Genomic DNA, 26,080 nt, shown 5'->3' with positions numbered 1-26,080 from the left:
GGTGCATTTGTACTAAAATCCCATCAAAAGTGCTATCAAATTTAATTTCAGAAGAATTTGAAGAATTGTAATTATTGAGGATTAGTAAAGATTTCCAGAAATAATCAATTGATACTGGTCTCTATAATAGTTACGTAAAAGTCAAGAACCAAGGTTCTACTGGAATTAGAAAACCAATGACCCTTGGCTGTAGCGCCTGAGCACAGTGAGGTCGGTACTAAGAACCTGAGGCTTTTCTAAATCATGTAGAACCCATTGGTTCTTGACGTGTCCAACTTATCTAGACTACAACTCATTATTGTAACTTAATTGACAGCTGCTTGTAAACGAGAAATATATGTGACAAGGCCTGCGAAAACAGGGCATGTGGGCACATGATTTTTGCCTACTTTTTCGCACTTTCATCACTCATAACTTTTTATAAAACTACGCTATAGCAATACAATTTTCAGCTCTTTATCACCATTTAATTGGCTTTATGATTCCATTTACAGTATGTAAATATTCTGTTCCAGTACTGAGATATGACCTGTAGTGTGAAGGGGTGTAATTTGTGCCCACATGCCCGGTTTTCGCAGGCCCGGTCACATATTGTCAATTTGTAAAAACAAGTGTCTCCTTCCAGTTCAGCATGCATGCCTGTTGCTATCCTTTTAAATGCCTATCTATCAATTGCCAATGTTACAGGTGCGTGCTTGCCATGTTATGTTTTAAAGTATAACTACAACTCATTTTTGTGCCTGATAGCTGCTTGTAAACAAGAAATGTAGTGTTGATTAGTACAAACAAGCCTATTGTACCTCCCTCTTATTCAGTATGGGTGTTACTATCAATTTAAACACCATGCATTACTAATGTTACAAGTGCATGATTGCTATGTTTTGTATCGTGTCAGAGCATGGTCTCTATAGGACATGAACGTGGCACTACAGGATTTAGAGTCCATGTAAATTTCGGTATCAAACTTGTTGTAGCTGTTCCACATAGTGTTTAATGTACATATGTATGTATTACACATTTATATACAGTGGAACCTGTCTATAATGGTCACCTTGGGACCAGATATATCTGGCCTTTATATACAGGTGGCTGTTATAGAGAAAACCTGTATAAGGTGGTCAGCAGCATTTTAGTGGCTATGGCCGTTATAAATGAGTGATTATTATTAAGAGGCTCGCGCCAACCGCAATGCAGTAATACTTTAGTACAGAAAGGACAAGGTGAGCTTGTTATGAATGTTGGTTATAGCTATTGAATACGTTTAAGCAATGAAGCCTGATAGATTATATAGTATTCATTGAAAGGCAGGAAGTGTGATAATTGTGCATTAATTGAAACGGTGCCGTAGTGCCAGACAGTTGGCTTAACAAGCCACCATAAAAGGTAGCGACCGCTATATAAAGGAGAAAGTTATGTATACAGTGATTCATAGGTGAATTCTTGGTTGGCCGTTATACGCGTTAGACAGGTGACCGCTTAATGCAGACAACAATGCATACATTTGCATGGGAAAATATTTGGGACCTCGTGTCCATGGCCGTTATGCAGAGGTGACCGCTTAATCCAGGTGACCGTAACACAGGTTCCACTGTACAACCATTTCATCACTTTGTTTATCAAGTGAAGCTAAATGCAATTCTAAGTTCTTATAACTTTCCTGTATTTTTGTTTACAAACAGCCTTTTCACATCATGAATCTGCAGTTGAAGAGATAGAACCACCAAGAAATATTGTTCTGAATAAAGGTACGCATCAAAATAAACATACATCAAAATCACAAACCTTAAAAATGAACTACTGTATGTTTGTAGATTTCACCCAACTCAAGACACGTTATCATTCTATACTACAATTGATGCCTGATAACTATGAACAGAGTGTTGGGATGTTACTGAATTATATCAGTGATGATCAGATTTGTATGATATTGAGTAGTAGTAACTCCACTACTGCTAACAAGATAATATTGGATTGTTTGATTGAGAGGATGAGCTGTAGAGAAGAATTACTTGATCTGTGTGATCAACTGGAGACTATTACTGCATCACAGCAGTTGAAGATGATGATCAATGAAATAAGATCAGGTAAGTGATGCTGCGGAGGTTGGATTTGCATTTAAAATGAAGCAGGGATTCAAGTGATAAAAAGCAGTGAGACAAGAGATGAATGATGGTATTGCAGCGTAGCTCTGCAAGAAAATTTGCATGTTGTAGCAGTTATTTTTCTAAATGCCAAAGTAAGGATGTAATACCATCTTTATCTCTTGTTTCACTGCTTTTTATCACTTGGATCCCTACTTCATTTAATCTTTTAAGTTTTTTCGGATCATACAATACGATTGTACAGTATAGTAGGGACCACAATGGCATGGACATGACCCATGAAAAACATCACTTAAAAACCAGCCTCACTTTTTCCTGACAATGATGTAGTATTGGTTAAGCCTAAAAAGCCATCAGATCAAGCCGAAATGCTTTTAACAAGTTGCTATGAAATTTTAAGATAATATTAAACTGAATTTTCCAGTGACTCACTGACTAAATAACTGGGTAACTGATGCCTTCAGACAAGCGTAACTCAATAATGGCTAACACTATGGGCTTGATTTTTCACTGTTCGACATTGCTTAGGCTGGAGAGGTGACTTTTGGAATACCGCAGTACGTACAGTGCATTCTTCATGGACTTATCAGTGTCCTCCTTATGTCCCATTCATCATTGCTGACAGCGATAGGTTTGATTTGGTAGTAGCACATGACGGCTTCCCTTCCTAATGGAAATAGTCTGTATTTTTCATAGTGGCTACTTTGGTTGCATGATAGTTTTCAAACATTTCTTGATTCATAATGCTGTGTAACAGGTTGAACATGGCTGACAATGAAGCATAATGGATTATTCACTTTTCAGATTACAATTGATAGTTGGGGCTTGCGGTGTCATTTCCTACTTTTGATGCAGTATGTGTGGGGTTCACCAGTCATAACAATTTGTGACCAGATTTTACAAAACTATACCACATCTCAAATCAAGCAAATGAAACTAGTGGATACAATGTAGCTACACTATTGTACTACTAGTTTTGACCCTCAGTACTACTCAAACTATTAGAAGCTGGTTTTAACAGACATCTTTTCTGGGTGGTATGGAGAGCTTGAATGGCAGTCTCAGACTTTGTGAAGGGCCTGACTTGGCAACAATCAGTGGTTTACTGGTGGATGGCCTGATAATGTTGGCCAAATAATTTTTCAGTTGATTTTACTGTATATCAGCCACACTAAGAAGCCAGCACAGCCTTGTAATCTCGTGCGTGGACTTCAATCGTGGTCTGCCTCCATTTTGAAGTCTATCTCTTGTCCACCCTACCACCCTCCACCCCATCCCCTTTGTGAGCACTCGTGATACTACTTTGCTCGTCCGACTGCTCAGATTTTCTATGTAATTTAGTGGGAAACTCTACAAGCAGCTACAAGTACTGGAAGTGGTCTGAAAGGTAATAGATTGATGTACCTCTTTTGTAAACTTCATACGTGTGCCAGTTATCCTTGGCAAGACTTGAATTCTTTAAAACCATTATTTTCAAAACTTCTAATGTGCGATTTGGAACGTTTTTCCAAAATTCAGTCACATTTGTGACCATGTTTTGGAAAACCATACATTAAATATGTGGGAATACTCAATTGAAAATTTCAGAGATTTCATTAAGATTTTTTTGTACATTTTGATAAAGCAGTTTAAGCCTTCTTGTTGTGAAATTTCACAACCATAGCTTCTTTTTTTCTAGGAAATATACTGAATTATATCAGACCATGTAACAGTTTCACAATGCGAGGAACACCGATTTACTTACAATTTAGGTGATTTGTTCATTTCTAAAATCAAATATTCTCCTGTCTTTAGACAATAATACATGTGGTTTAATTGAGGAAAAGCACAAAGAATACATGAGTAAACTCTCAAGGATCTCTTATATTCATTTTAGATTGTAAGAATGGATATCTTTGTCTACAAAGTAATTTGTAATCAATTTGTCACATCTGATCACTATACAGTAGTATAAACTAAGTTAGTTTGTTATGTACAGTATTAGACAGTAAATTAGCCGGAATGCTTCAATATAATATCATCATAAAATTTTAATACAGGTAAATATTCAATATTTCACATTTTTTGAAGACTTCTAATAGAACACACATAGAATATTCTAGAACAATCTAATACTTCTATTGCTAGATATATGAAATTACAAATGTTTGATTATAAGCAGATTTCAACTAGAAATTTTATTTATAAAGCAGAAATTAAGTGAGGTGATCAGCCAAGATAACAATGGTTCAGTGGTTAAGGATGCAGTTGTTAGGTATAGAAGTCCCTGTGGTAAGGTTCTTTCAACATTTTTTGCACACCTTTTTTACCCCGTAGTGACTGCTCTATTAGAGTATCTTCACTGCAAAAATAGTGTTCCAATACTACCTATATGAACTCCATCTTTAGTCAGTATTGGAACAACTAATTCAAAAAAGTCCCTATAACGAGATATAACTGACAAAAATCTGTAAATCACTCCAATGCTATTCGGTATAGGGGCTTGTGGTCTGATTTTTTCTGAACATAGGTAAAATCAGTTCCAACACCAAAACATACTGTAGACGGAATAAATAGAGGCAGTATTTGAATATGAATTAATTGTGCTGTGCTTGATGCCGTGATTCTACATTTGTTTGGTTTTTGCTTTATAACTTTGTCACTGTAACTCTATTGCTATTCTAACTATCAAAAGGCACTGCTACGATGATCAGCCTATCTACACACTAATTTTCAAGTTATCCTATACTTGGTTTACCCTGTAGTTGTGACAGAAGTTTGATCTTTTTTATTTGAATAAGTGCTCATAACTCCTTGGATATTCCTCAGATTCACAGCAAACATGGTACGTGAATCCACCATTATACGATCTTCATTTGTGCCAAAGATTGAAGCAATCAAGTTACACATTTGCATTTATAGAAATTTTTGCAAAGCGTGCAAAAAGAAACCGAAGCCTCCATATCCCCTGTATGGCATAAGAAGAAATTAAAACAAAACTTTGAACACTTATATCTTGCAAATGTGTTCACCAGTCAAAATAATGTTGATAAATAAGTATAAGGAAAATTTAGGCTTTTTAAACCTGGCGCATGCCCACAGTGGGTCTTTGCTGGCTGTGAGCGCATGCCTGGTTTACCGAAATTGTTTTCATAAAAGTGTGTGTGTACCTACCTATCTACCTATGTTTGTCCATACGCACTCACTTGAGCAAAATTGTTAAATGGAAAAGCAGCTTTTACATAAGAAGTAAAAGTTGAATGAAGTCTGTATTAAACTTCTGCACAGGTAAACTTTGCTCTAAGGTGGTTTCTTTTTGGTGGTCTGAAATACAGGTGTGGCGACTCTCCTCTGACTTTGTGAATTACCTTCCCTTCGGGTTTTACAGGTGTGTAACAACTGAAAAACAACTGTGCAGGCCTCGTAGACTACCAGGAATAGCCTATCCCTTCGAGTTTGAAAGGGGGCGTATCCCCTACGTACGTGAAATGAAAATGAAGAACAGATTTGAGGCTTTGTCAACAGAATTTGTGGAAAATAACATGATAGTCAAACTATAAAACAGTTTAGAAGATACCTCTGTACATAATGTGTTGATAAAAGCAGTTTGTTTAACAAGCACTTCCTTAGCAGTGCATAGCAACATAATTGAAGAATTACAAAAAAAAATGTGAATTACAAAATACGAGAATTACAATAATTAATTGTGTATTATTGCACAACAAAAAAACGACAGTATGTAATACATATAGTTGGTTAATAACTTAATTTCAGATGAGTTAGCTAGCTGCATGACGCCTGGTTTTTAGAAGTAGTACAACATCAACTTGTTTTAGTTTGGTTAGGGATCATAGAAAAAGTATCTGAAACAAGGGAGGTCACCTATACATCTCCAGATATACTAGTGGATATTTAATCTCTAAATTCGTCATGGGTATAGATTGAAGTAGTGTCCACTGGTATTTTGCAGGTGTAGGCAACCTCCCTTGTTTTCCTACCTTTTCTATGATCTCTAATCGTTATTTAAATTTCTTATTTTTTCCATATGTTTGTTATTATACAGCTAAACCAATAAGAGATTATGCTATGGCCATGCAATTTTCATCACTTACTAATCATTTAATGTCCTTTAAAATACAAGTTACAAAATGCCGTAATTCCATTCCTGTACTGCAATATCACCTGTTATGTGGTGGAGTGTAGTTTATAGAGGTGTACCGATATAAGAAAACTAAACCGATCCGATACCGATACGATGTGGATTAATCATTTTGAAACCGATATGATACCGATACGATATACCGATATAACTAAGTGTAACTATTTATATTTGAGGAACCACATATGCCATATTTAACTTAATTTTAGCTACTGAAGAAACTATATATACTGAAAACAGTCTTAAGATTATTGACTATGCATGGTTACCCACGGTGGTGTGGCTTCTATTGACAGCTCAGACTATAAGGCACTCACAAATAATTTATTTTAATACATGCCCCTGCCAAGATTAGTCTGGATTACTCCGCATTTTAATGGATTGTAGAGATGGCCGGTTGTTTTATGCTGTACTCTTGTCTCTTGGTTCATCTTTTTGCTGTTTCCCCAGGCCCACCACAATGAGTGTATGATTGGTATGCTTTGTGGCAACAAAAAGTAATTATCCACGCACTTAGATGGCTTCGCATAGAGTACTGTTTTTAGGCAAAGAAGATAACTGCTGTTTCCCGCCCTTGTTAGCTAAATAATAGGGTTTATAATGTGGCTTGATCATTGGACAGTGTTCTCAAGATAGTTCAGTTGTATATCGGTATATCGTATCGGTTTTTAACAGCAATATTGGCCAGGGGCGGATCCAGACTTATGGAAAGGGGGGGTCAAAAATGAACTGAGGCACTACATTGTCTCTGGTTTGATAAAGTGAGACCAAAAAAAAAAAAAAAAGGTCACAGCCAGCTGACAATAGCTGCCCACCTCACCAACCACGCATTTATAGCTGATAAAGTACATAAAAATCATTAAATAGCTCACTACACGCTGTTCTAATACTGTGATTGCTTTATTAGAGTGACTGCTCTATTAGAGTATCTCGATCTTGGTATACTAAAAAATTTTGGAGGGGGGTCAAGAGCCCCCTTTGACCCCCCCTGTATCCGCCCCTGATATCGACTCCCACCGATATAATAGAAATGTCTATATCGGCCACCAATACAATAGGTAACGGTATATCGGTACACCTCTAGTAGTTTGTACCCACATGCCCCTATATTTTACCGGTCCGGTCACATATTCTGTCGTAATAGTGTAATTTAACATCAATATTATAAAATAATTTGTGTTACAGATGCTCAAAAAAGTAGTCAGTTTCCGACATTCACTACTAATATTCAGTCATTATCAAGTAATCAACAACATTACTCAACATCACCTGGTAAGTGAATCACAAACCATACATTGCACTGTTTATATGGACTCATTTAGGTTTGAACAGTCCCTTGTATCAAATGACATTTTCTGATATGAAATTGGACTCCTCTTCAAAAAGTAAGAACTAAGTTTTTTGTAAATAACAAGCACATTTATAATTCTTACATCAAGGTACGTATCAAGACACACAATACTGTGTAAGTATACAGCCGGTTTGGATACATGACAGACTGTGTGTTTTACAGGAACCAAGATAAAGTGATTTCACACACATCCATATAATATCTGTAGTTCCTTATCTAATTTTGTTGTGGAAACTTTAGCAATTTCTATTCCAAATTTGTACTGAATCCACCCAGCCAATTACTGAGATGTGCACTTTTGAATTTATCCAATTTATCCATATTTTTCTACAATTGCTTCAATTATACAGGATTTCTTCTTTTTATAAATTTATATGTAGCACTTTCACACCTCAGATCAAAGGAACTTCCCGGGCTACATTTCATATGTATGTAGCCCAGCTAGCCGAGTTACATACAAAATGTAGCCGGGCTACAACTGGACAGTGATTATATAGACATTGAGACCAAAATCAATTGTGGGGATCGATTAATACTCACATGATTATAATGCACAACTCAGATTGTGCCATGAAAACCACGTAGACAGAGAACGTATTATTATTCTCGTCATCCTACAAGTTGAAAAATGTTGGGCTGAGGTGAGAACTAGTGCTATAGCTTATTCAACGATCATTTTCGCATGTTTTCGGATGTGCACATGCCCCCATCACAAAGCTACCACTCTGCTCAGAGTAACCACTCTACAAGCAATCGTACCTATCTAGGCCTTTAGTGAACTCCATACTTTGTCCATAAACAATTCAATAGGCACTGATTAAAACATTAAACTGGTGTAACCGAATTCTCCGTGATATCTCTAGGATATGTCCGCTCATCGTAACCAAACCTAACCCGAACATACTAGCTGTTCATCCATAATCGAAAATTTTAAGTATGCATATATAATACAACCAGTGGCTGTACTTGTATTAAATTGGGTGATTGATTGCCCTGTACAGGCTATCAGCTTAAGTAGTGTTACATATTAGCTGTAACACAGGGCATTCGGGCTTTGCCTGATATGTGTGCTATCTGCCTTTGGGCAGTTGGGCATACATATCAGGCAAAGCCCTCACGCCCATGTTACAACCATTACATAACTCATGTGTGTTTTAGTTGATTGCTTCAAATTGTGAGGACAGTGGAAGTATTATGCAGAAAATTTACATTTCAATTTTGTATAATAGATTGGATAAAAACATAAAGAAGAATGCAAAAACAATTATGCAATGTAAATCACTACAGTCTTAACTCTTACGATTTGTTCATGAGCATTACTGTATTTCAGCCTTTATATTATGACCTCTTGCTGATATCACAATTTCTCATGATTTTTAATAAAATTTCTAAGACACACTAAATCATCCTACTTTAAACCCCAAATGTCTTGTACCATCATATGGTCATTTACTTAGATCATTGAACTGCCTTTGTATTTTTAACTGGAATTTTTTTCCATATATTTTTGACTGTTTCTCAAGTGAGTACGTTGTTGAACATTTTGAACTGAGCATTATTTGATGATCAACTCTTTTGGTAAATTCAGCTCATATTAAGACCACTTCAACTAGATCTTTTGTTTCTTGGGCCCGACCAACCCTATATTTTGCAGCATAAAATAATTATGTTAATCACATGATCACCTTGCAAAGAGCAATAATGCCATGAAGAAGTTGCAAGTTTACCTTTAAGCTCTCAAAAAGTAAGTAACACTTAATATCTCACCATATAGCTGCCTACTCACAAGTGACACAGCAACCGTAATGTAGCTTAGCCACCATTTGATTCACAAAATCACTCTTCAGCTAACAATATTGAATATTTTAATTTTTATTTTACCGACCTACCAACCTTTATTTGGCTGAATTCACCTGAGAAACATAAGATTTAGTTGAAGTGGCCTAAAGGTGAAGAATTGTGAGGTGGTAAAGTAAATTTCTGCCAGTGATTTTATTACTAACATTTAACAACACTTTGTTAAAACAAATGTAAGTGCATTAATCCTGCAACACAAAGGAGATAGGCTTCTGACTGGCTTTCTCACAACCAGGTCTGCTTCCAGGTTGAGAGATTTGTAGGTGAGGAGTCAGCGATACAGGTAGATCCTACAAGATTTCAAGATCTCTATAGGATTTCAAAACCTTGCTACACTGTAGCATTTCAAGCTACTATATTTAGTTTTGTAGATTATATGATCAAGAATTTTTCAGGCCAATAATGCATTCTATTTAACGATGTTATCATAATATGTGACCTAAGTTTAGAAAACCGTTGATCTACACACAGTAGTACTTTTGTAAAAAAATGCATTCAAAAACAATAGGTAAAAAATGCAAGCTTCAGAAAATAATTTGTGCAAGTTTATATCTCCTTGCTGGTCAGTAAAGTGACACTCCAGTGGATAAATCCTAAGCATCATCGTGTTCCCTATTCATAGGGAGTTTAAAAATCCTTGTTTCATCTTCAAACACAGATGGGTTTCTGAGTTACGGACGTTTGTTTATGTTGCAGTGATGAAAGAATTTATGATTTTTCTTCAATGAATTTGCCTACCTTCCGGATCACAGAAGAATACCTTCGGTAAAAACTATACCTTGGTGGGTTCACAAATTCATGGCTAATACAATGAGCGAAGATTCAACTCCGTACACCATTGTATCAATAAGTTATGATGGTTTATGTAAGCACCTGTAGATTATTTTCTCAATGTCTTCTGTACAAATTGATTTAGTCGCTCCTCAGGGTGTCTACTGCTGTATTCCCACACTACTTATCTTATGAAGCTGAAACTTAGCCAATCCATTCCTCTGTACCTGTAGACAACAAGGAACCAATAAAACGAATTTCGATAAATGTGTATACGTCGACAGTTTTTTTCTAAAATTAGGTCAGATATATTCTATGAACCATGGTTCGGTGTATTGCACTTGTAAACACCTCTTTTCCTCAGTCGAATAAAGTGCAATACACCTTGTAACCATGGTTTATATACATTAGAATTTATATTTATGTCCATTTTACATACACTAGTACTGCCAGTGCTCAAGAAGAATTATGCGAGATTGTGTCATTGTCTACCACAAGACTATGTGAAAACTGTTCATAAACTAAAACAACTGATACCTGAAGTGTCTGCTGATTATCTAGCTTGGTTGAGAACACTACCATCTACTGACCTTATTAATGAAGCCATCATAGGCAATGTTATGTGTGCAATAAGAGCAGATTATGGGGTGTTCGAATTTTGTGATGTTATAGAAAACTTGTGTGATGAAGTTACTTCAAGAAATCTTATTGGAGCTTTAAGAAATGGTAAATTGACAAGTTATATAAGAGAGCTAAACTTATATGCTGTACCTAGGCACCCACCAGTTATGCTGGAATAATATTGAGCCTGAAAGCATTGAGTATAATACTAGCATGATTGGCAGAATACTTGTGCCATACTATAAACTCTTGCTTGTCAAAATACAAATCACAGAAAATAAGGTTGATATAATCTAATAGAATAATCAGGCAGCTGACTGTTTTATTAGAATATATCTCTGAAATGCATTTTTACAAGTACAGATTTGTAGACTTTACTTTAGCCACTTATTATTTACCCACAAAGTGTAAATTTATTAGCAAAACATGGAAATTGAGACATAAATTAATGCTGAGCATATAAGAGGCAAAATTTTAGATCATTGCTCAAAACAAAGATAGGTAAAATTGAAAATCATATAATCTGTGTGTCCCTAACTTTGCTTATGATTTATAAATTAACACGGCAGTTTTATGCAAAATACCTTTGTTATATGTAAAGTATTAGACTACCAGAATATTGTTTTTTTTTTAACATTTGTCTATTCTTTATAATAATTTCTGTGTCTACATAATAAAGAACTGCTCATTATACACTGTATATAGGAATACTTTTGTGGTAACTGAAGCGCCAATGTGGTTGTAGAAATTTGCTAACCACATTGCTTTGGAGTATGACTTTTAAGCCTCCACTAATCCATGGGATGGAGTGGAATGGAACGGAATGGAGTGAACCACTAAACACAAAATGGAAGGATTTTTCAATAGCATACTTTTAATCATCAATATTATATGACATGCAACTTGTTTAATCTTTAATCCACGATTATTTGCTAGTGCTACACAGCATTGTTGGAATCATAGGCGGATCTAGGAGACACTATCAAGGGGGGCCAAGGGGGGGCAAGAAGCTTTAGTGTACAACAGCGTTTATTCCACTAAAAGGACTCTAGTACACAAGTTATATATTTATTAGCATAACTTTGTTTGGTATAGATGGATGAATGATGGACATACAGTTGTAAAGACTGTAGTTGAAGAAAAATTTTAAAAATTAGACCTCCTAGGTTTGAATTTGGGAGCATTTAGCTATAGTTAGCCCAGCTGAGATAAACCTGTTTGATGGTAAAGTGTGCTAAATCAAAATAAGGTGTAGCTAGTATTGTTATAATTTGTAAAAATTATAAATTGATGACACTAGAATTGCGACTGTTCTATTAGGGTAATGACTGCTCTATTAGAGTATCTCGATCTTGTATAGCACAAAAATTCTGCCTCACTTTCGTTACAGTGTACAGTATAACTGCAAAGTACTTTTATAACTGTTTCCTTTTATTTGTCTATTACATTGGCTTTCTATGCTTCTGAATACAGTGTGAATGCATGATTCCAGTTTCTGGTATCAATATGGTGCTATAAGTCCAAGGGGGGCAAGAGAAGGGCCAGGGGGGGCACAGCACCCCTTGGCCCCCCCTCAGATCCGCCTATGGTTGGAATGCCTGGTTGGACTAGACTGAAGCTATCTAGCTAAAAGCTTTTAAGGGACTGAAGTATGGCCACACATGCTCAAAGTAATAAATTGGAATGTTCTGAGAGCACATGGAGTGTCCATTGAAAACTAAGTTTAAGTGCTAAATAGTAAACTAGCTATTTATCTACACATTGCATCCCTTAGAGCTAAAGCATACTGTAGCCTCAAGCAGAGTAGACACACGAGTATTGTAAAAGGCCTCAAATGGAGCAGACATGCAAGCCTTGGCTGAAAACACGTATTATTGAATCTAAAGCTGCAGTGGCATTCCTGTCCAGTGATACTCAGTCTACAACTCTACACAACTAGGATTGCTACACCTCCCAACAATATTGTTTAACACTCACAAAGAATCCAGGACTAAACAAGCTGTATGTCATACAATATTGATTATTGAAGAATTGTTCCGTTTTGTTTAATAGTTCATTTCATTCCGTTCCATCCTTGGATTAGTGGAAGCTTGAGTTTTATGTCTTTTATTTCATTCAAATCCTCTCTCCAGCATTTTTAAAATGTTCTTTCCAAAGTCATTTCACAGATCATAGTTTATGTGTAATAACCAATGAAAACAAAATTTGTGTGCAGTATAATGCAATTAAATAAATTCAGTTTCCAAACTCCAGCAAACCTCCATTGCTGTACTCTGTCATTAGTAAAAAGTAGAAAAAATATTTTTTAAATTACACAAATTGACTATTCGCATGCAAACATGTCTTGAAAACAAGGAATAAACTTGCCTAGTATGCATTCTATCTTGCCTAGTATGCATTCTATCTTATGATAAATACTTTAGACCAGTATAGTACTGAATACTTGCTCTCCATTATTTGGTAAACACAGTGTTGTATTTACAACCAAACACCAGTTTTGTGCTGAACACTATAATACTACCTCAGTGTTGAAACATGTGAAAACCCCTATTTTGGCCTACAGTATGTATCACTGGAATGTGTAAGTTAGACGGTAAGATGAATTAATTATTAAAAAGAAAATTGTTTTTGAAGTGTACAAATACTACTACTACTTCTACTTATTGTTTTCTCCTGTTACAGAATTTTTGGAAGCTCTCTGTTCGCCACCACCCACTACAACTACTACTAATACATTACTACCTAATAATGGTGTCAACTCATCTTCTGGATCACATCATCCTATTACACTACACCAGACATCAAATAATTCTTCACTGAGGGTTGAACCAACCCCAGTAGTCAGTACTTCAACACCATCACAACCCAACCAAAGTATGCCTGCTGTGTCAGTAATCATAGTTGGTGCAAAACACATTTACAACTTTTGGGTAAAATATTCTACTTTTATGTAAAATACATAATACCATAAATCTTTTTTGTTGTTGTTATACATAAATTTCTCACACAAAAATTTGCTGAAAATCGAAATACTGTAGTAGCTAGAGCACACTTTCATGTAGCTAAATCATTCAAAATATTTTTACATGAGAATTTTTATCATGAAAATTATAATGTGACTGGAGTTGTGAAAAGAGGTCTTCCATACAAATCCAATTCTATGCACTTGAATGGCCATAACGTGATGTTTAAGAAGCATACAACTATGAAATTTTCTCCATCCATTCAGCTATGTTAATGCACACTATTGGCTAATTTCAAGTCATTGGCTTCCTCCAGTCTGACATTATGGATCATTAAAGTTGGTAAATTTGATGTGTGTGGAAGACTCCTTTTTGCAAATCTGGTCACAAATATTCAAGCACGAAAATAAAGAAAATTATGGTATACAGTATCAGATAGCTGATGATTTTGGGTCTCATTTTTGATTTGTTTAAATTAAATTAGTCGTCTATAAAGTTATAATATTATTGAAAGACTAAATAACCAAATTTTACATGCACATTATTATGTGAAGTATCAACACGTAAAATATGTACATTATACCAGTTAAGTAATTAGGACTATAATTTACTCACCTATTTACATTTAGATGTCCTCTTTTTGTTGTTCTGTTGTATGCTCAATGGCTACCCTGTCATGAGTAGAAATATGCATCCATGCATGCATTGTCCAGAACAATTATTTTACAGATTAATATGTAGATTAGTAACTCTCAACTAGTCAAAACTTGGCAACTACATTAAGCCTATGGTATAACCTATAAGCCAAACCCCTAAATAATGCTCTATGTCACTCAATATAATGAGTCAAGTCATATTACATGGTTGGGCATTGAAGGCATGAGCAAACTGCATTCCCATGATATACCCAGGAAATATGGGAGTCAAATTCCAAGTGGTATCTTTAGACTAATGTAACATAATACCCTGACTATATATTCAAACTAAAGGTGGGGTATCACACAGTATTTATGGCACAGTCTAAGTCCTTGAAATTAGGTTAGGTAATCCTAAGGCTGCAGCACATGTTGCTGTCAGACCTTCAGTGCTGGTCACTGTAAAGTGCTAATAACAGTTTCATATTACAAACAAATCACAATACTTAAATTTTGATCAAATATAATTGTTGCAAGGATTGATAAAATGTTGTAAGAACTAATATATATATTTCTACAGGTTTTGATTCATCAAGAGCTGCACTTCAGGAACAACTAAACTATCAGCATCAACGTTTAGAAAGAGGTTGGTTTATTGATGTATTGCACTTGAAACGTATAAGTCGGTGTATAAAGAAAAATAATAAAATTCAAAAGCAAGCAAATCATTATTTGTGACTGGATTTTGGAAAAATGATCCAAATCGCACATTAGAAGTTTTGAGATAAACAGTTTTAAAAAATTCAAGCCAGCATAATTCTCCACATATAGCAAGCACGCGGATGAAATTTACACTAAAGATGCATCAATCTGTTACCTTTCAGACCACTTCCAGTACTTGTAGCTGCTCATAGAATTTCCCACCAAATAAGATAGAAAATCTGAGCTGTTCGATGACCGAAGTAGTATCACGAGTGCTCACAACGGGGTAAAGGGTAGGGGGTGGTGAGGTGGGCAAGGGTTAGACCTCAAAATGGATGCAAACCACGATTGGAATCCAGATACGAGATTACAGGGCTGTGCTGGCTCCTTAGTGGTTGATATGTAGCAAAATCTACAGAACAAATGTCTGGCCAACATTATCAGGCTGTCCACCAGTAAACCACTGATTCTTGCCAAGCCAGGTCCTTCACAAGGTCTAAAACCGCAATTTGAGCTCTGAACACACCCAAGAAAAGATGTCTGTTGAAACCAGCCTCAAGTAGTTTGAGTAATACTGAGTGTCAAAACTACTATTATGATAGTGTAGCTATCCACTGGTGGTGATAGTTTGATTTTGCTTGATGTGCTATTTGGATTGGTTCTGTAAAATCTGGTCATTTTTTTCTAAACTACTGAATCACCTGGTGCATGGTGTACTAGCAATAGTTGTAACAAGGGCATGAGAGTTTTGCCTGATCTGTATGCCTAACACTTTCATGCTGGTCACTATAAAGCTTTAGTAAAAAATAATAATAATAACGGGCCTGAAGGAGTACATATCGGGCAAAATACCAAATACCCCATGTTATAGCAACACATTTGTAGCAGACAGGATCATCATCATCTGTTAAAAGTTCAGGACTTACTGCACAATCTTCTATATATACTTTTTGATTACTGTACTCAGTAAACAGTCATTTGCATCACAATGTGCCAGTTTATTAAAACACTAACTATGGCAATGAGCATACACTTTTGATTGTGGTACGGAGAGAAACTACTGTGGCATGCTTAGGTGAATTATAAGTAATTTTACACATGATAGCAACTATTAGACTATGGCATGCATAGTATATGCTTTTGAAGTTTAGTCATTAATGAGGTATTTAAAATCCAATAGATATCTGTATGTAGGTATCTAAACTGGTTAAATATCCGTGACAAAAGTTTTTGTCATGTAAGTCATGTGCTTTGCTGGACTCCAGTCACAACAGCCATCGAAAATCATTGCTAGTGTAATCGAACTGAACTTATTTATTTATTATAATTTTATGATTGATTGTAATTACTATATAATAGTATTTATCAATGTGTGTGAAATTATTAAGATCAGTCTTTTTTGGCGCCATGAAGCACGTTGTACCTAGTTCGGTTACACTGGTAGCAGAGGACAGTTTGTGAAGAAATGTCTACTACTAGTAAGCATATCAGCCTGCCAAGACAATTTTCGGAGGGTGAGCCGACGGAGTGGTTCCAGAAATACAAAATATGTTGCGATGCCAACGATTGGGATAACGTCACAAAGGCTAAGAAGCTCCCCACGCTACTGGAAGGTGAAGCGCTCGCGATTTGGTTAGAGCTGAGTACAGAAGAGAGGAGCAGTTACACAACCAGTAAGGCCAAGATAATTGCTTGAATGGCACCTGTACGATTCGTGTCTCTTGATGATTTTCGAGCTAGGAAATTAAATCTGAGGGAGTCTCTACCAGTGTTCCTACACGAGCTGAAAGTGCTGTCCAAGAAAGCTATGCCAGATGTGAACACGACGACCCGTAATGAACTGGTTCTTCACCAATTTGTAAGCGGACTGCCAAGCTGAATTGGGAAACAATTGCGTGCCACAGGGGAAGTGAGCGACTTAGACAAGGTCCTGGAGCGGGCAAAGTTACTGATGACAATTGAAGAGCCCCAGACAACAGCCACTGTACAATCAAATGAAATGCAAGAGCTAAGGGACCAGATTTCAAGCCTAACCGAACAAGTGGCAGCATTGTCTGTTAGGCGCACAAAACAACCTGCAAGTGTTGTGTGCTATGGATGTCAGCAATCAGAACACATCCAAAAGAACTGTCCTCTTGCCAAACGGTGCTATTTGTGTGGGCAGATTGGACATGTTGCTAGAGACTGCTATTCAGGAAACGACCGAGGGATGTCTCAGAGGGGGCGGGGATATCCCAGGCCTTATGCCCCACTAAGTTAGCTGGTGCTGTGGTGGCAGCTGTCCAACCCACTACAGCTGTCATACAGGGAGTGTTAGGTAACAAAGAGGTGGACATGATGGTGGACTCGTGTTCTTCAATTTCATTGATTGAACAAAGTGTTGCAGCAGGCTTCTCCACAGAAGCAAATGTGACTGAATCATCAATTAGATTGGCGTCAGCAGCAGGCGACAACATCCCCACATTAGGGTCCATTACCTTATCAGTACATTTGGTACCTCTAAACACCAATCACTCCCTGGTGATAGTGCACTCATTAATCTCTCCAGTTATACTCGCGTTGGATTTTCTCTGCAAACACAAATTGACTATTGACTTTTCATCAAATCCTGTTAATCTAACTTTTCCACAAGCAAGCGATGAAAATCTGCAGGACTTGATACCACTATTTGACGTTACTAAGAAGAACAATGCCAAGATATGTGCAGTAGAAGCCCTGAAGGAACCAACTGAAGAATCTATTGATGAGTGTGCTGTTCCTTTATGTGTAGAGTCACTTTGTAATGAATATGACGTGCCTCCATGTTCTGTTCCAATATTATCATCACTACTTGAACAGTATAAGTGTTTATTTCAGAAGTCGCCTGGCGGTACTACTCTAGCTGAACATTTTATTCCTACAACTGGTACTCCAGTAAAAGTGCCACCCCGTAGGATACCTGCCAACTACTGTCAGGATGAAGAAAGGCAGATTCAGACCATGCTGAAGGATGGAATAATCGAAGAAAGTTCCAGCCCATGGCTAGCACCCGCAGTGTTTGTCCGCAAGAAAACAGATGACATCAGAATATGCGTCGACTATCGGGAGCTTAACAAAAGGACAGTTAAGGATGCATACCCACTACCACTCCCTGATGAAGTACAAGATAACCTTACAGGATCTGTTATTTTTTCAACCCTGGATCTGCAGAGTGGATATTGGCAATTGCCAGTGCATGTAAATGACCGAGCCAAAACTGCATTCTGCCCAGGTCCAGGACTAGGGTTATATCAGTTTTGCAAAATGCCCTTTGGATTGTCTGGAGCCACTGCTTCATTTCAGCGTCTAATGGATACTATTCTACGTGACCCTTCATTTGTTACCACTTATTTGGATGATGTACTTATATACTCCTCTAGCACTGAAGAACATCACCGCCATCTTACAACAGTTTTTGATAGACTTCAATCTGCAGGGTTAACACTCCGCGGTGGTAAGTGTAACATTGGTGTATGTCAAGTAAGATATCTGGGACTTGTATTTTCTGGAAAGGGTATGGAACCAGACTCCACCAAAATAATAGCTGTTTGTGAGTGGCCTATCCCCACAAATCCCACTGAGTTACGCAGCTTTTTAGGTCTTGCTTCATATTACCGGCGATATATTCATCAATTTGCTGATATAGCAGGACCACTGTACCAACTTACTAACAAGGGTGTGGTGTTTACCTGGGACGAGGCATGTCAATCAGCTTTTAATCAGTTAAAGCAAAGATTAACAGAATCCCCTGTCCTCACTTATCCACACTTTGGCCCATCAGCTGACCAATTTATACTTCTGACAGATGCCAGTGCCACTGGTATTGGGGCTGTTTTGGAGCAAGGCGAACACGTTGTAGCATACGCCAGTAGAACGCTGTCAAATTCAGAAAGAAATTATAGTGTGATTCAAAGAGAATGCTTGGCTATTGTGTACGCTCTAAAACAGTTTAGACACTACCTGCTTGGATGTAAGCTTCAACTAGTGACTGACCATGCCCCCCTACAGTGGCTTTCCAGCCAGAAAATGGAAGGCTTACTAGCTTGGTGGGCTTTAGCCACCCAAGAATTTGATTTCACAATTAAATATCCCAAGGGTGTTGAACATGGTAATGCTGACGCTTTATCTCGACAACATTCTGACCATAATGCTGCTATTGGTCATGTAGTCCAGAATGTCGGTGAACTTAAACATCAGCAACTCCAGGACCCTGTCCTTTGCCAACTGCGTGATGCATTGTTAAAGTCTCAAGTTCCCCCTAGAGGGCAGTCCTGGAGTCACCCTCCCCTACGTCAATATCGCCAGTTATGGCCCAGCTACTCCTGAAGGATGAGTTAGTGTGCCGACAGTATAAACCTGGGCCAGTCTGTGAACTTATTACAGTTCCTCTTATTCCATCATCATATCAACAACATACACTATCTCTGACGGGAAACGGACAAAAACTGTTCATGTCAATAGACTGCGACCTCACATTCAACCTGCTCTAAGAGCTGCCACCGAGCTAAGGCCAGAAAAAGTTAGCCAATGGTCACCCCCATCTGTCGAACACATAATTATGGACACAGAAGAACCACCAGCAGGATCTTGTTACCCGACTTGTGATCGTAGACCACCAGACTGGTTTAGACCACCTTAGCTCGAGGGCGAGCTTAGTCTAGGAAGGGCGAATGTAATCGAACTGAACTTATTTATTTATTATTTATTATAATTTTATGATTGATTGTAATTACTATATAATTGTATTTATGTATGTGTGTGAAATTATTAAGATCAGTCTTTTTGGCGCCATAAAGCACGTTGTACCTGATTCGGTTACACTAGTGCATATGATACTGTAATGGTTTGTTTACCATAATTTAGTGTTGCTTTGTGGTTGAAACATAGTCAAAATTGTTAGCCCATAGCATTCACTTAGAATTATAGTAAACTAAGTGGTTTAGTGATCACCGAGGCTTATACGACATGATTTGACATTTCTTGTAAAGTGTGCTAGAAAATTCAGCCACGAAAGGGTTGATTAATTAAATAATTAATTAAACTTTTCTGTTCTAATAACTATCGATCATTCATTCCATCATGATCCACTACAGGTATAAAATGTCCACCACCCCCAACACTACCACCCAACTATGTACCTCGTCAACATCTGTTAGAAGAAATGGTCAGTAAATTATGTCAATCCACCATTGACCCGAACAATTGTGGAACAAGTTTAACAGTTACTGGAGCTGGAGGATTTGGCAAGACTTCCATCATTACTGCTTTATGCCATCACCCTGTGATAAAGGAACAATTTAGAGATGGTATTGTGTTTATAGAACTTGGACCACAAGCTACTGATCCCAGTATGAAACTGAGCCAAATATATCATTTGCTCACTGATCAATATTTACAACAAGGTGACGTCAATCATGCTGAACAAGAAATCAATCAACTTACAAGTCTTTATTGTCGCAACCTTCTAGTCATCATAGATGATGTGTGGCATTTTGAAGATGCTGAGCCAATAGTGAAGGCATTTAGTAACTGTAAAATAGTCCTCACTACTAGGATGAATGACATTGAACAATACATACCTACCAAACAGGTAGTTAGTGTAGGTCCAATGGAGCAAAGTGAAGCTATCTCTCTATTGACCTGTGGAGTGATTGATATCAGTCAACTTTCACAAGAGGATGTGAGATTACTTGATGAACTAGCTCAAGATGTCAACCTGTGGCCATTGCTTCTCTCCCTTATAAGAGGACAATTGTCTCATAATCTGAAACACCATAAATTATGTTATCATGAAGTTATTCAACTTGTACAAGCTAATTTACGTGACAAAGGTTTAACAGCTTTTGACAAGAACAACATTGGTAGAAGCCGTAAATATGCTGCAAAACTTTGTATTGAAGTGACATTGCAATTACTAACTGAATCATTATCAAATAGACTGAAATCATTACTATTATGGACTGGTATTGGTACTTCCGTGCAAACAGCAGTATTACACAGTCTGTGGAAGATTGCTGAATATGAAGCAAGAAATGATGTTGATGTACTATGGGCCTATGGGTTAGTCCAGTTTACTAATAGCATAATACCTCCACATAATAACACACAACATTGTGTGGAAATTCATGTTGTCATCAGTCAATACATCATTGAGTGTATGTACAGTAATGAAGTGAGGATGCTTTCACCATATGGTAGACTGGGTACTCATGAATCAGTTCGTTTAAAATCACTTGAACTGTTTCAGATTAGTTCTGGTATATATGATGTGTCACTATTATGTGGTAGAGATTACTTGAAATATAAAGTAAGTGAGATTGAAAATCATTTTTTACCTTATTCCCTCAAGAGGATCAACATGTTTACAATAGTTGAACCACATAATGTTATAGTAATATTACAGAAATTACAATATGCCTTAATGAACTCACCAAACATTACTGCGTTTTTCCCTTCATTAACTGATGAAATCGAATCACTGATCAGTGAAAGTCATAAAATATTACATGATGCTCACAAAATGAGTAGACCATTAAATCAAAATGTTCAACGATGCCTTACCCAAAGGAACTATCACAATTTAATCCAAACAATAAAAATGTATGTCAAACAATATCCTATACCCATGTTAGCACAGCAAGCAGTTTTTATGGTAAACAAGATCATCCCATACTGTGATGGAGAACTACTAGAAAATATCATGTGGGGGTATAAATATTTGCAAACAATGACACCTGATTATCATTATATTACTCTAATGACATTACCATATCTTGAGTTGCGTACTGAACATCTCCAACGTCTTTATGCCTCAATACAGCCAGGGTCACTTGATATGGAATCCACTCAACATTACTTTAAATCAAGACAACATATTAAAGAAATAGATTCAGTGGATAAAAATTACCTCAACGAACTGAAAAAGATTCATTCTGAAATTACAAATTTGCACATAATACAATCCAGCAAGACCTAACCACATGTACAAGAGGGCACTCTTACAGATTCAGACAGGTATCAGCCCACTTAAACATTTATTTGCACTCTTTTTTCCCTGCCACTATCAAAATATGGAACAGCCTCCCAGCTACTGCAATTGAAGCAACCAATGTAGATGACTTTCAGAAAAGGATTGTAAACTATTTTAACCCAGCTATATAGTCTAAAATGTTGTACATTTTGTTTTCTTGCATGTATCTGTGCTTTATACTCCCTAATGGAGGTCTGCACAGTATTAATAATAAATAAATAAATAAATAAATAAATAAATAAATAAACTAGTGCGAAACCAAAATATTAATTGTTATGTGATGTTATGTTATGTCTAAATTTAATAATAATAGTATACGTACATACTTAAAATAATTGTTATTATTAAACTGATATGCAGATCCTGGATAATTGTTATGAATAAAATAACAACAAAAGCAAAATTTGGGAAGCTCTTTGACACTGTCTTTAACTTCCACCAAGAAGGCTGAAAGTAAGCAGATAATTTACTCATTAAAGTTTGACTGATTTATGTACTACGACTGACTCCCTATTCATGCCAAAGATGCTCTGGATTATAGGAACTACATAATTTCTTTACTGTGTCTTGGATGCACTTTTCAAACTGGACTATTTAACATTATAATCCATTATACCACCCGTTTAATTTCCTTCAAGTATAAGCTAAGCCTAAGTTGACATATAGTAATTATTATACTGTACTACCCAGGAGTTTGTTTCCAAAGCCTGTATTATAATGCTATAGCTGTAAAACAGCAGTGATGAGTTTGCCCAATGCCTATATGTACACCTGGTGCCAATGGTGTACATATCAGGCAAATCCTGAACACTTTGAATTCCTTGTTACCAACTGTAAGACTTCCTTACTGGGTAGGTAAAAACAGTGGACCCGGGGACCCACGGAAATCCAACTCTGCTTGGAATTTTATACACCTCACAGTATTCTATACTACTAGGTACCTTTGCAAGTAGTCTTGCATGGCCAATCCACTTTTTCTTCCCTCGTGGCGTCTCGCACGATGCTTACACCAATTAGAAATCATAAGCGCCTCTGAAAAAGTGACTGAAGCTGACTGAATTTATAGGCCACTGTCTGCTGCACAGTAAGCATACTAGTCTATTACGCCGTCTAGCTACTAGAGTAGTTTAGGAACATTGTGCAAATGCACCATGACGTATGAAGAGCTACTGGAACTTGCTTAGCTTGACCTAGCTGGTAATCGTTCGCCTGGTGCACAATGAGCATCATGTGTGGTGTGCTAGTCTAATATGTCACCTAGCTACTAAAGTTAACATTGTGCAAACAAATACGGAAAATAGTGAGTGACCTGTAATTAACGCAGGCAGCTTCAGACACTTTTAGTTTTTATTTTATTTTTCAGAGGCGCTTATAATTTCTAATTGGTGTAAATGTCGTGCGAGACGCCACTCGGGGAAGACTACTTGCAAAGGTACCTAGTCCCCGGGTCCACTGTTTTTACTTACCCTTCCTTACTACACATGGATTACAATTTAAAAACTATAATACAAGTGACAGACCTTCCACCTCACCCGCATTGCGCGGGTGACACCCTCATTTAAGGCTTTTCACCCGCTCACGCGCATAAAAATAATTTCCAGCCAGAAATCGCTAATGCTTTCACTTACACAATCAGGATCTGAATTGGCATCACGTGAGACACAATTAATATGATTGTGGGTTTAAATCAAATCACGTGAGAAGATTTTTAAATAGTATGCTGATGGCGGGAGTTTATTGGCGATGATATTCAACCATTCCCAGAGCTCTCAACTGGTGGAAATCACTTTGAGTGAGAACATAAGTGAAAATGAGTGAGATTGGTATGAAAATGAGTGAGATTATGTAGAGGATAGGAGACTCACCTGCAGTGTGTCAATCATACTCCTAAATACAAAGGATTTTGCCTCTAGGGGGTCTGGAGTATGAGAAAAGTTTGCAACTCAAGACATTCTCAGATGCAATTTTGATCAAAATTCATGATTTTGGACAAAAATCATACAGACTTTAATCACATACAGAGAGGGATTATATTGCATAATGTATACGTAGCTATTATATAATTTATTGTTTGCTGCTGTGTGCCCTGTTACATTCTGATTTATAACAAGGCTCTGTTTGGATTATAACAGATAATGACCAAAATACCTACAATAGCTATACAGCATGAAAATGACTAAGTATAGCTAATAAGTGCATGTTAAAAATAATGTGAAGTCAGTTAATTATATAGCTAGCTAGCTATATTATGGTGTGTCCAATGAGCAATGGGAAACTTTCTGTTTACATGGCTTCTGTTGATGGTTAGTGGCTGAACAACCCTAACATATGTGAATATAATCACTCTCATGCATACAAGCATGCAAGATCCTTACGAGTGATCACGTGATGCTAAGAAACGGCTGTTTTGGTTCAAGATTCATGCTGTGAGTCAGAGAGATTAATGCGTGAGTTTAGAGGTGTGAGTGAGAGAGTGAGATTTTGCTTCAATGCGTGAGACTCACGCAGAATGAGTGAGAGTTGAGGGCTCTGCATTCCATTCGATCATCGTATTCAGAGAAGCAGTGTAGCAAGTTACTTAGCTATGTATGTGCATGCAGTTGTAAATAAGGAGATACAATTGGTGGAGAGCAGCTATTGTCAGTAGGCCTGAGCCTATTATGCTCAAAATTTTACCTATTATTCTTTCAAGAATTTCCCAAAAAAACTCTCCTATTATTCTTTTTGTTATTCTTGTATCCAACCTATTATTCCATAATTATTCTCATTCAGTATATGTCTGTGGCTAGTCGCTTAGTTTTCAAGATGCTGCTATAAGTAGTTTTGTCCGAATTATTAATAGCTATATATGAAGCATTCCACCTTTCACATAATGTTTCTATCCATAATAGTTACAGCAGACTTAGAATAGCTACGTATCTACAGTAATAATTCAAGTGTACTTTATTATTAGTGTATTATAATAATATGCTGTAACTACTGTATAGCTAAGTTAGGTAGATAATAATGCTCAAAGACTTGAAGAAGATACACTGGTATAAGATGTACAAGTTTCAGAATTGCAGATAATCATGCAGTTAAATCCCTGATGCTGGCTGCAGATTGTTAACATGAAACGATCTGACTGCTCTATTAGAGTATTTGAGCATTCTATTAGAGTATATCGATCTTTTAGAGGCCTTTCAGCTCCTTTCAGCCAGCACTCCTGTCAGCTTTATATCATTTGTAGTAGCTTAACTCTTTCTTCTAGGTAATCAAGAAGAGACACGCCCTCCAAATCCACCGATTATTCCCGTGGTCGTCCGATTATTCTAAAATTATGCCTGTAACCATCCTATAATTCCGGAATTATTCTCACGAAATTGGTGACCTATTATTCTCAAGATTATGCCGGCATAATAGGCGCAGGCCTAATTGTCAGCAGGCTGTGACTTTTTTTTTGGTCTTCAACTTACAGCTGGCTTGGGCCCTCTTTGGCCTGCTCCACCGCCCCTGACTCACATTATTCAGTAATTTGCATGTGGCAATTAAATCTCCTCACAATCTTCTACAGTACAGAGCCAAGCTGCTGTAGTCTAGATTCATATAGAAGATTTGCAAGTTCTGGAACTAATTTAGTGGCACAGCACTTCACTTTCTCTAAACTATTAATGTCTGTTATAGGGCTCCATACTTGAGTACAGTACTCCAAGTGAGGTGTTACGTAACTTTTATATACCTTTAGAAATGATGTTGCATTAATATACTTAAAGGTTCATTTTATCAGACCAATTACCTGCATAGCCTTATTTATTTTTTTTAATCACTAATAATGACATAAAATAAAACAGTACATAATAAACAAAAACAAATTATCTTACATATGGGCCTCAGCGACCTGCACTGCAATCGG

At 36.9% G+C, this 26,080-nt stretch overlaps 1 protein-coding gene across 2 annotated transcripts in view; it reads left to right on the top strand.

The window, feature by feature from the left end:
* The window catches only part of LOC136246577 (uncharacterized), a 67,528-nt gene extending 45,146 nt beyond the window's left edge, over positions 1-22,382 (top strand). For both annotated transcript variants that reach the window (XM_066038064.1, XM_066038065.1), the window contains 8 exons: positions 1,680-1,745; positions 1,812-2,084; positions 7,426-7,512; positions 7,563-7,625; positions 10,664-10,945; positions 13,523-13,714; positions 15,019-15,084; positions 20,252-22,382. In XM_066038064.1, coding sequence (XP_065894136.1) covers positions 1,680-1,745; positions 1,812-2,084; positions 7,426-7,512; positions 7,563-7,625; positions 10,664-10,945; positions 13,523-13,714; positions 15,019-15,084; positions 20,252-22,134 — 2,912 coding nt within the window. In that variant the 3' untranslated portion in view covers positions 22,135-22,382. The remainder of the gene's footprint in view (positions 1-1,679; positions 1,746-1,811; positions 2,085-7,425; positions 7,513-7,562; positions 7,626-10,663; positions 10,946-13,522; positions 13,715-15,018; positions 15,085-20,251) is intronic.
* Positions 22,383-26,080: the final 3,698 nt, after the last annotated feature.

This window comes from Dysidea avara, chromosome 2, assembly GCF_963678975.1.
Source record: "Dysidea avara chromosome 2, odDysAvar1.4, whole genome shotgun sequence".
NCBI classification, from domain to species: domain Eukaryota; kingdom Metazoa; phylum Porifera; class Demospongiae; order Dictyoceratida; family Dysideidae; genus Dysidea; species Dysidea avara.
The sequence above is the reverse complement of the archived record's forward strand: the minus strand, read 5'-3'. Positions and strand labels throughout refer to the sequence as shown.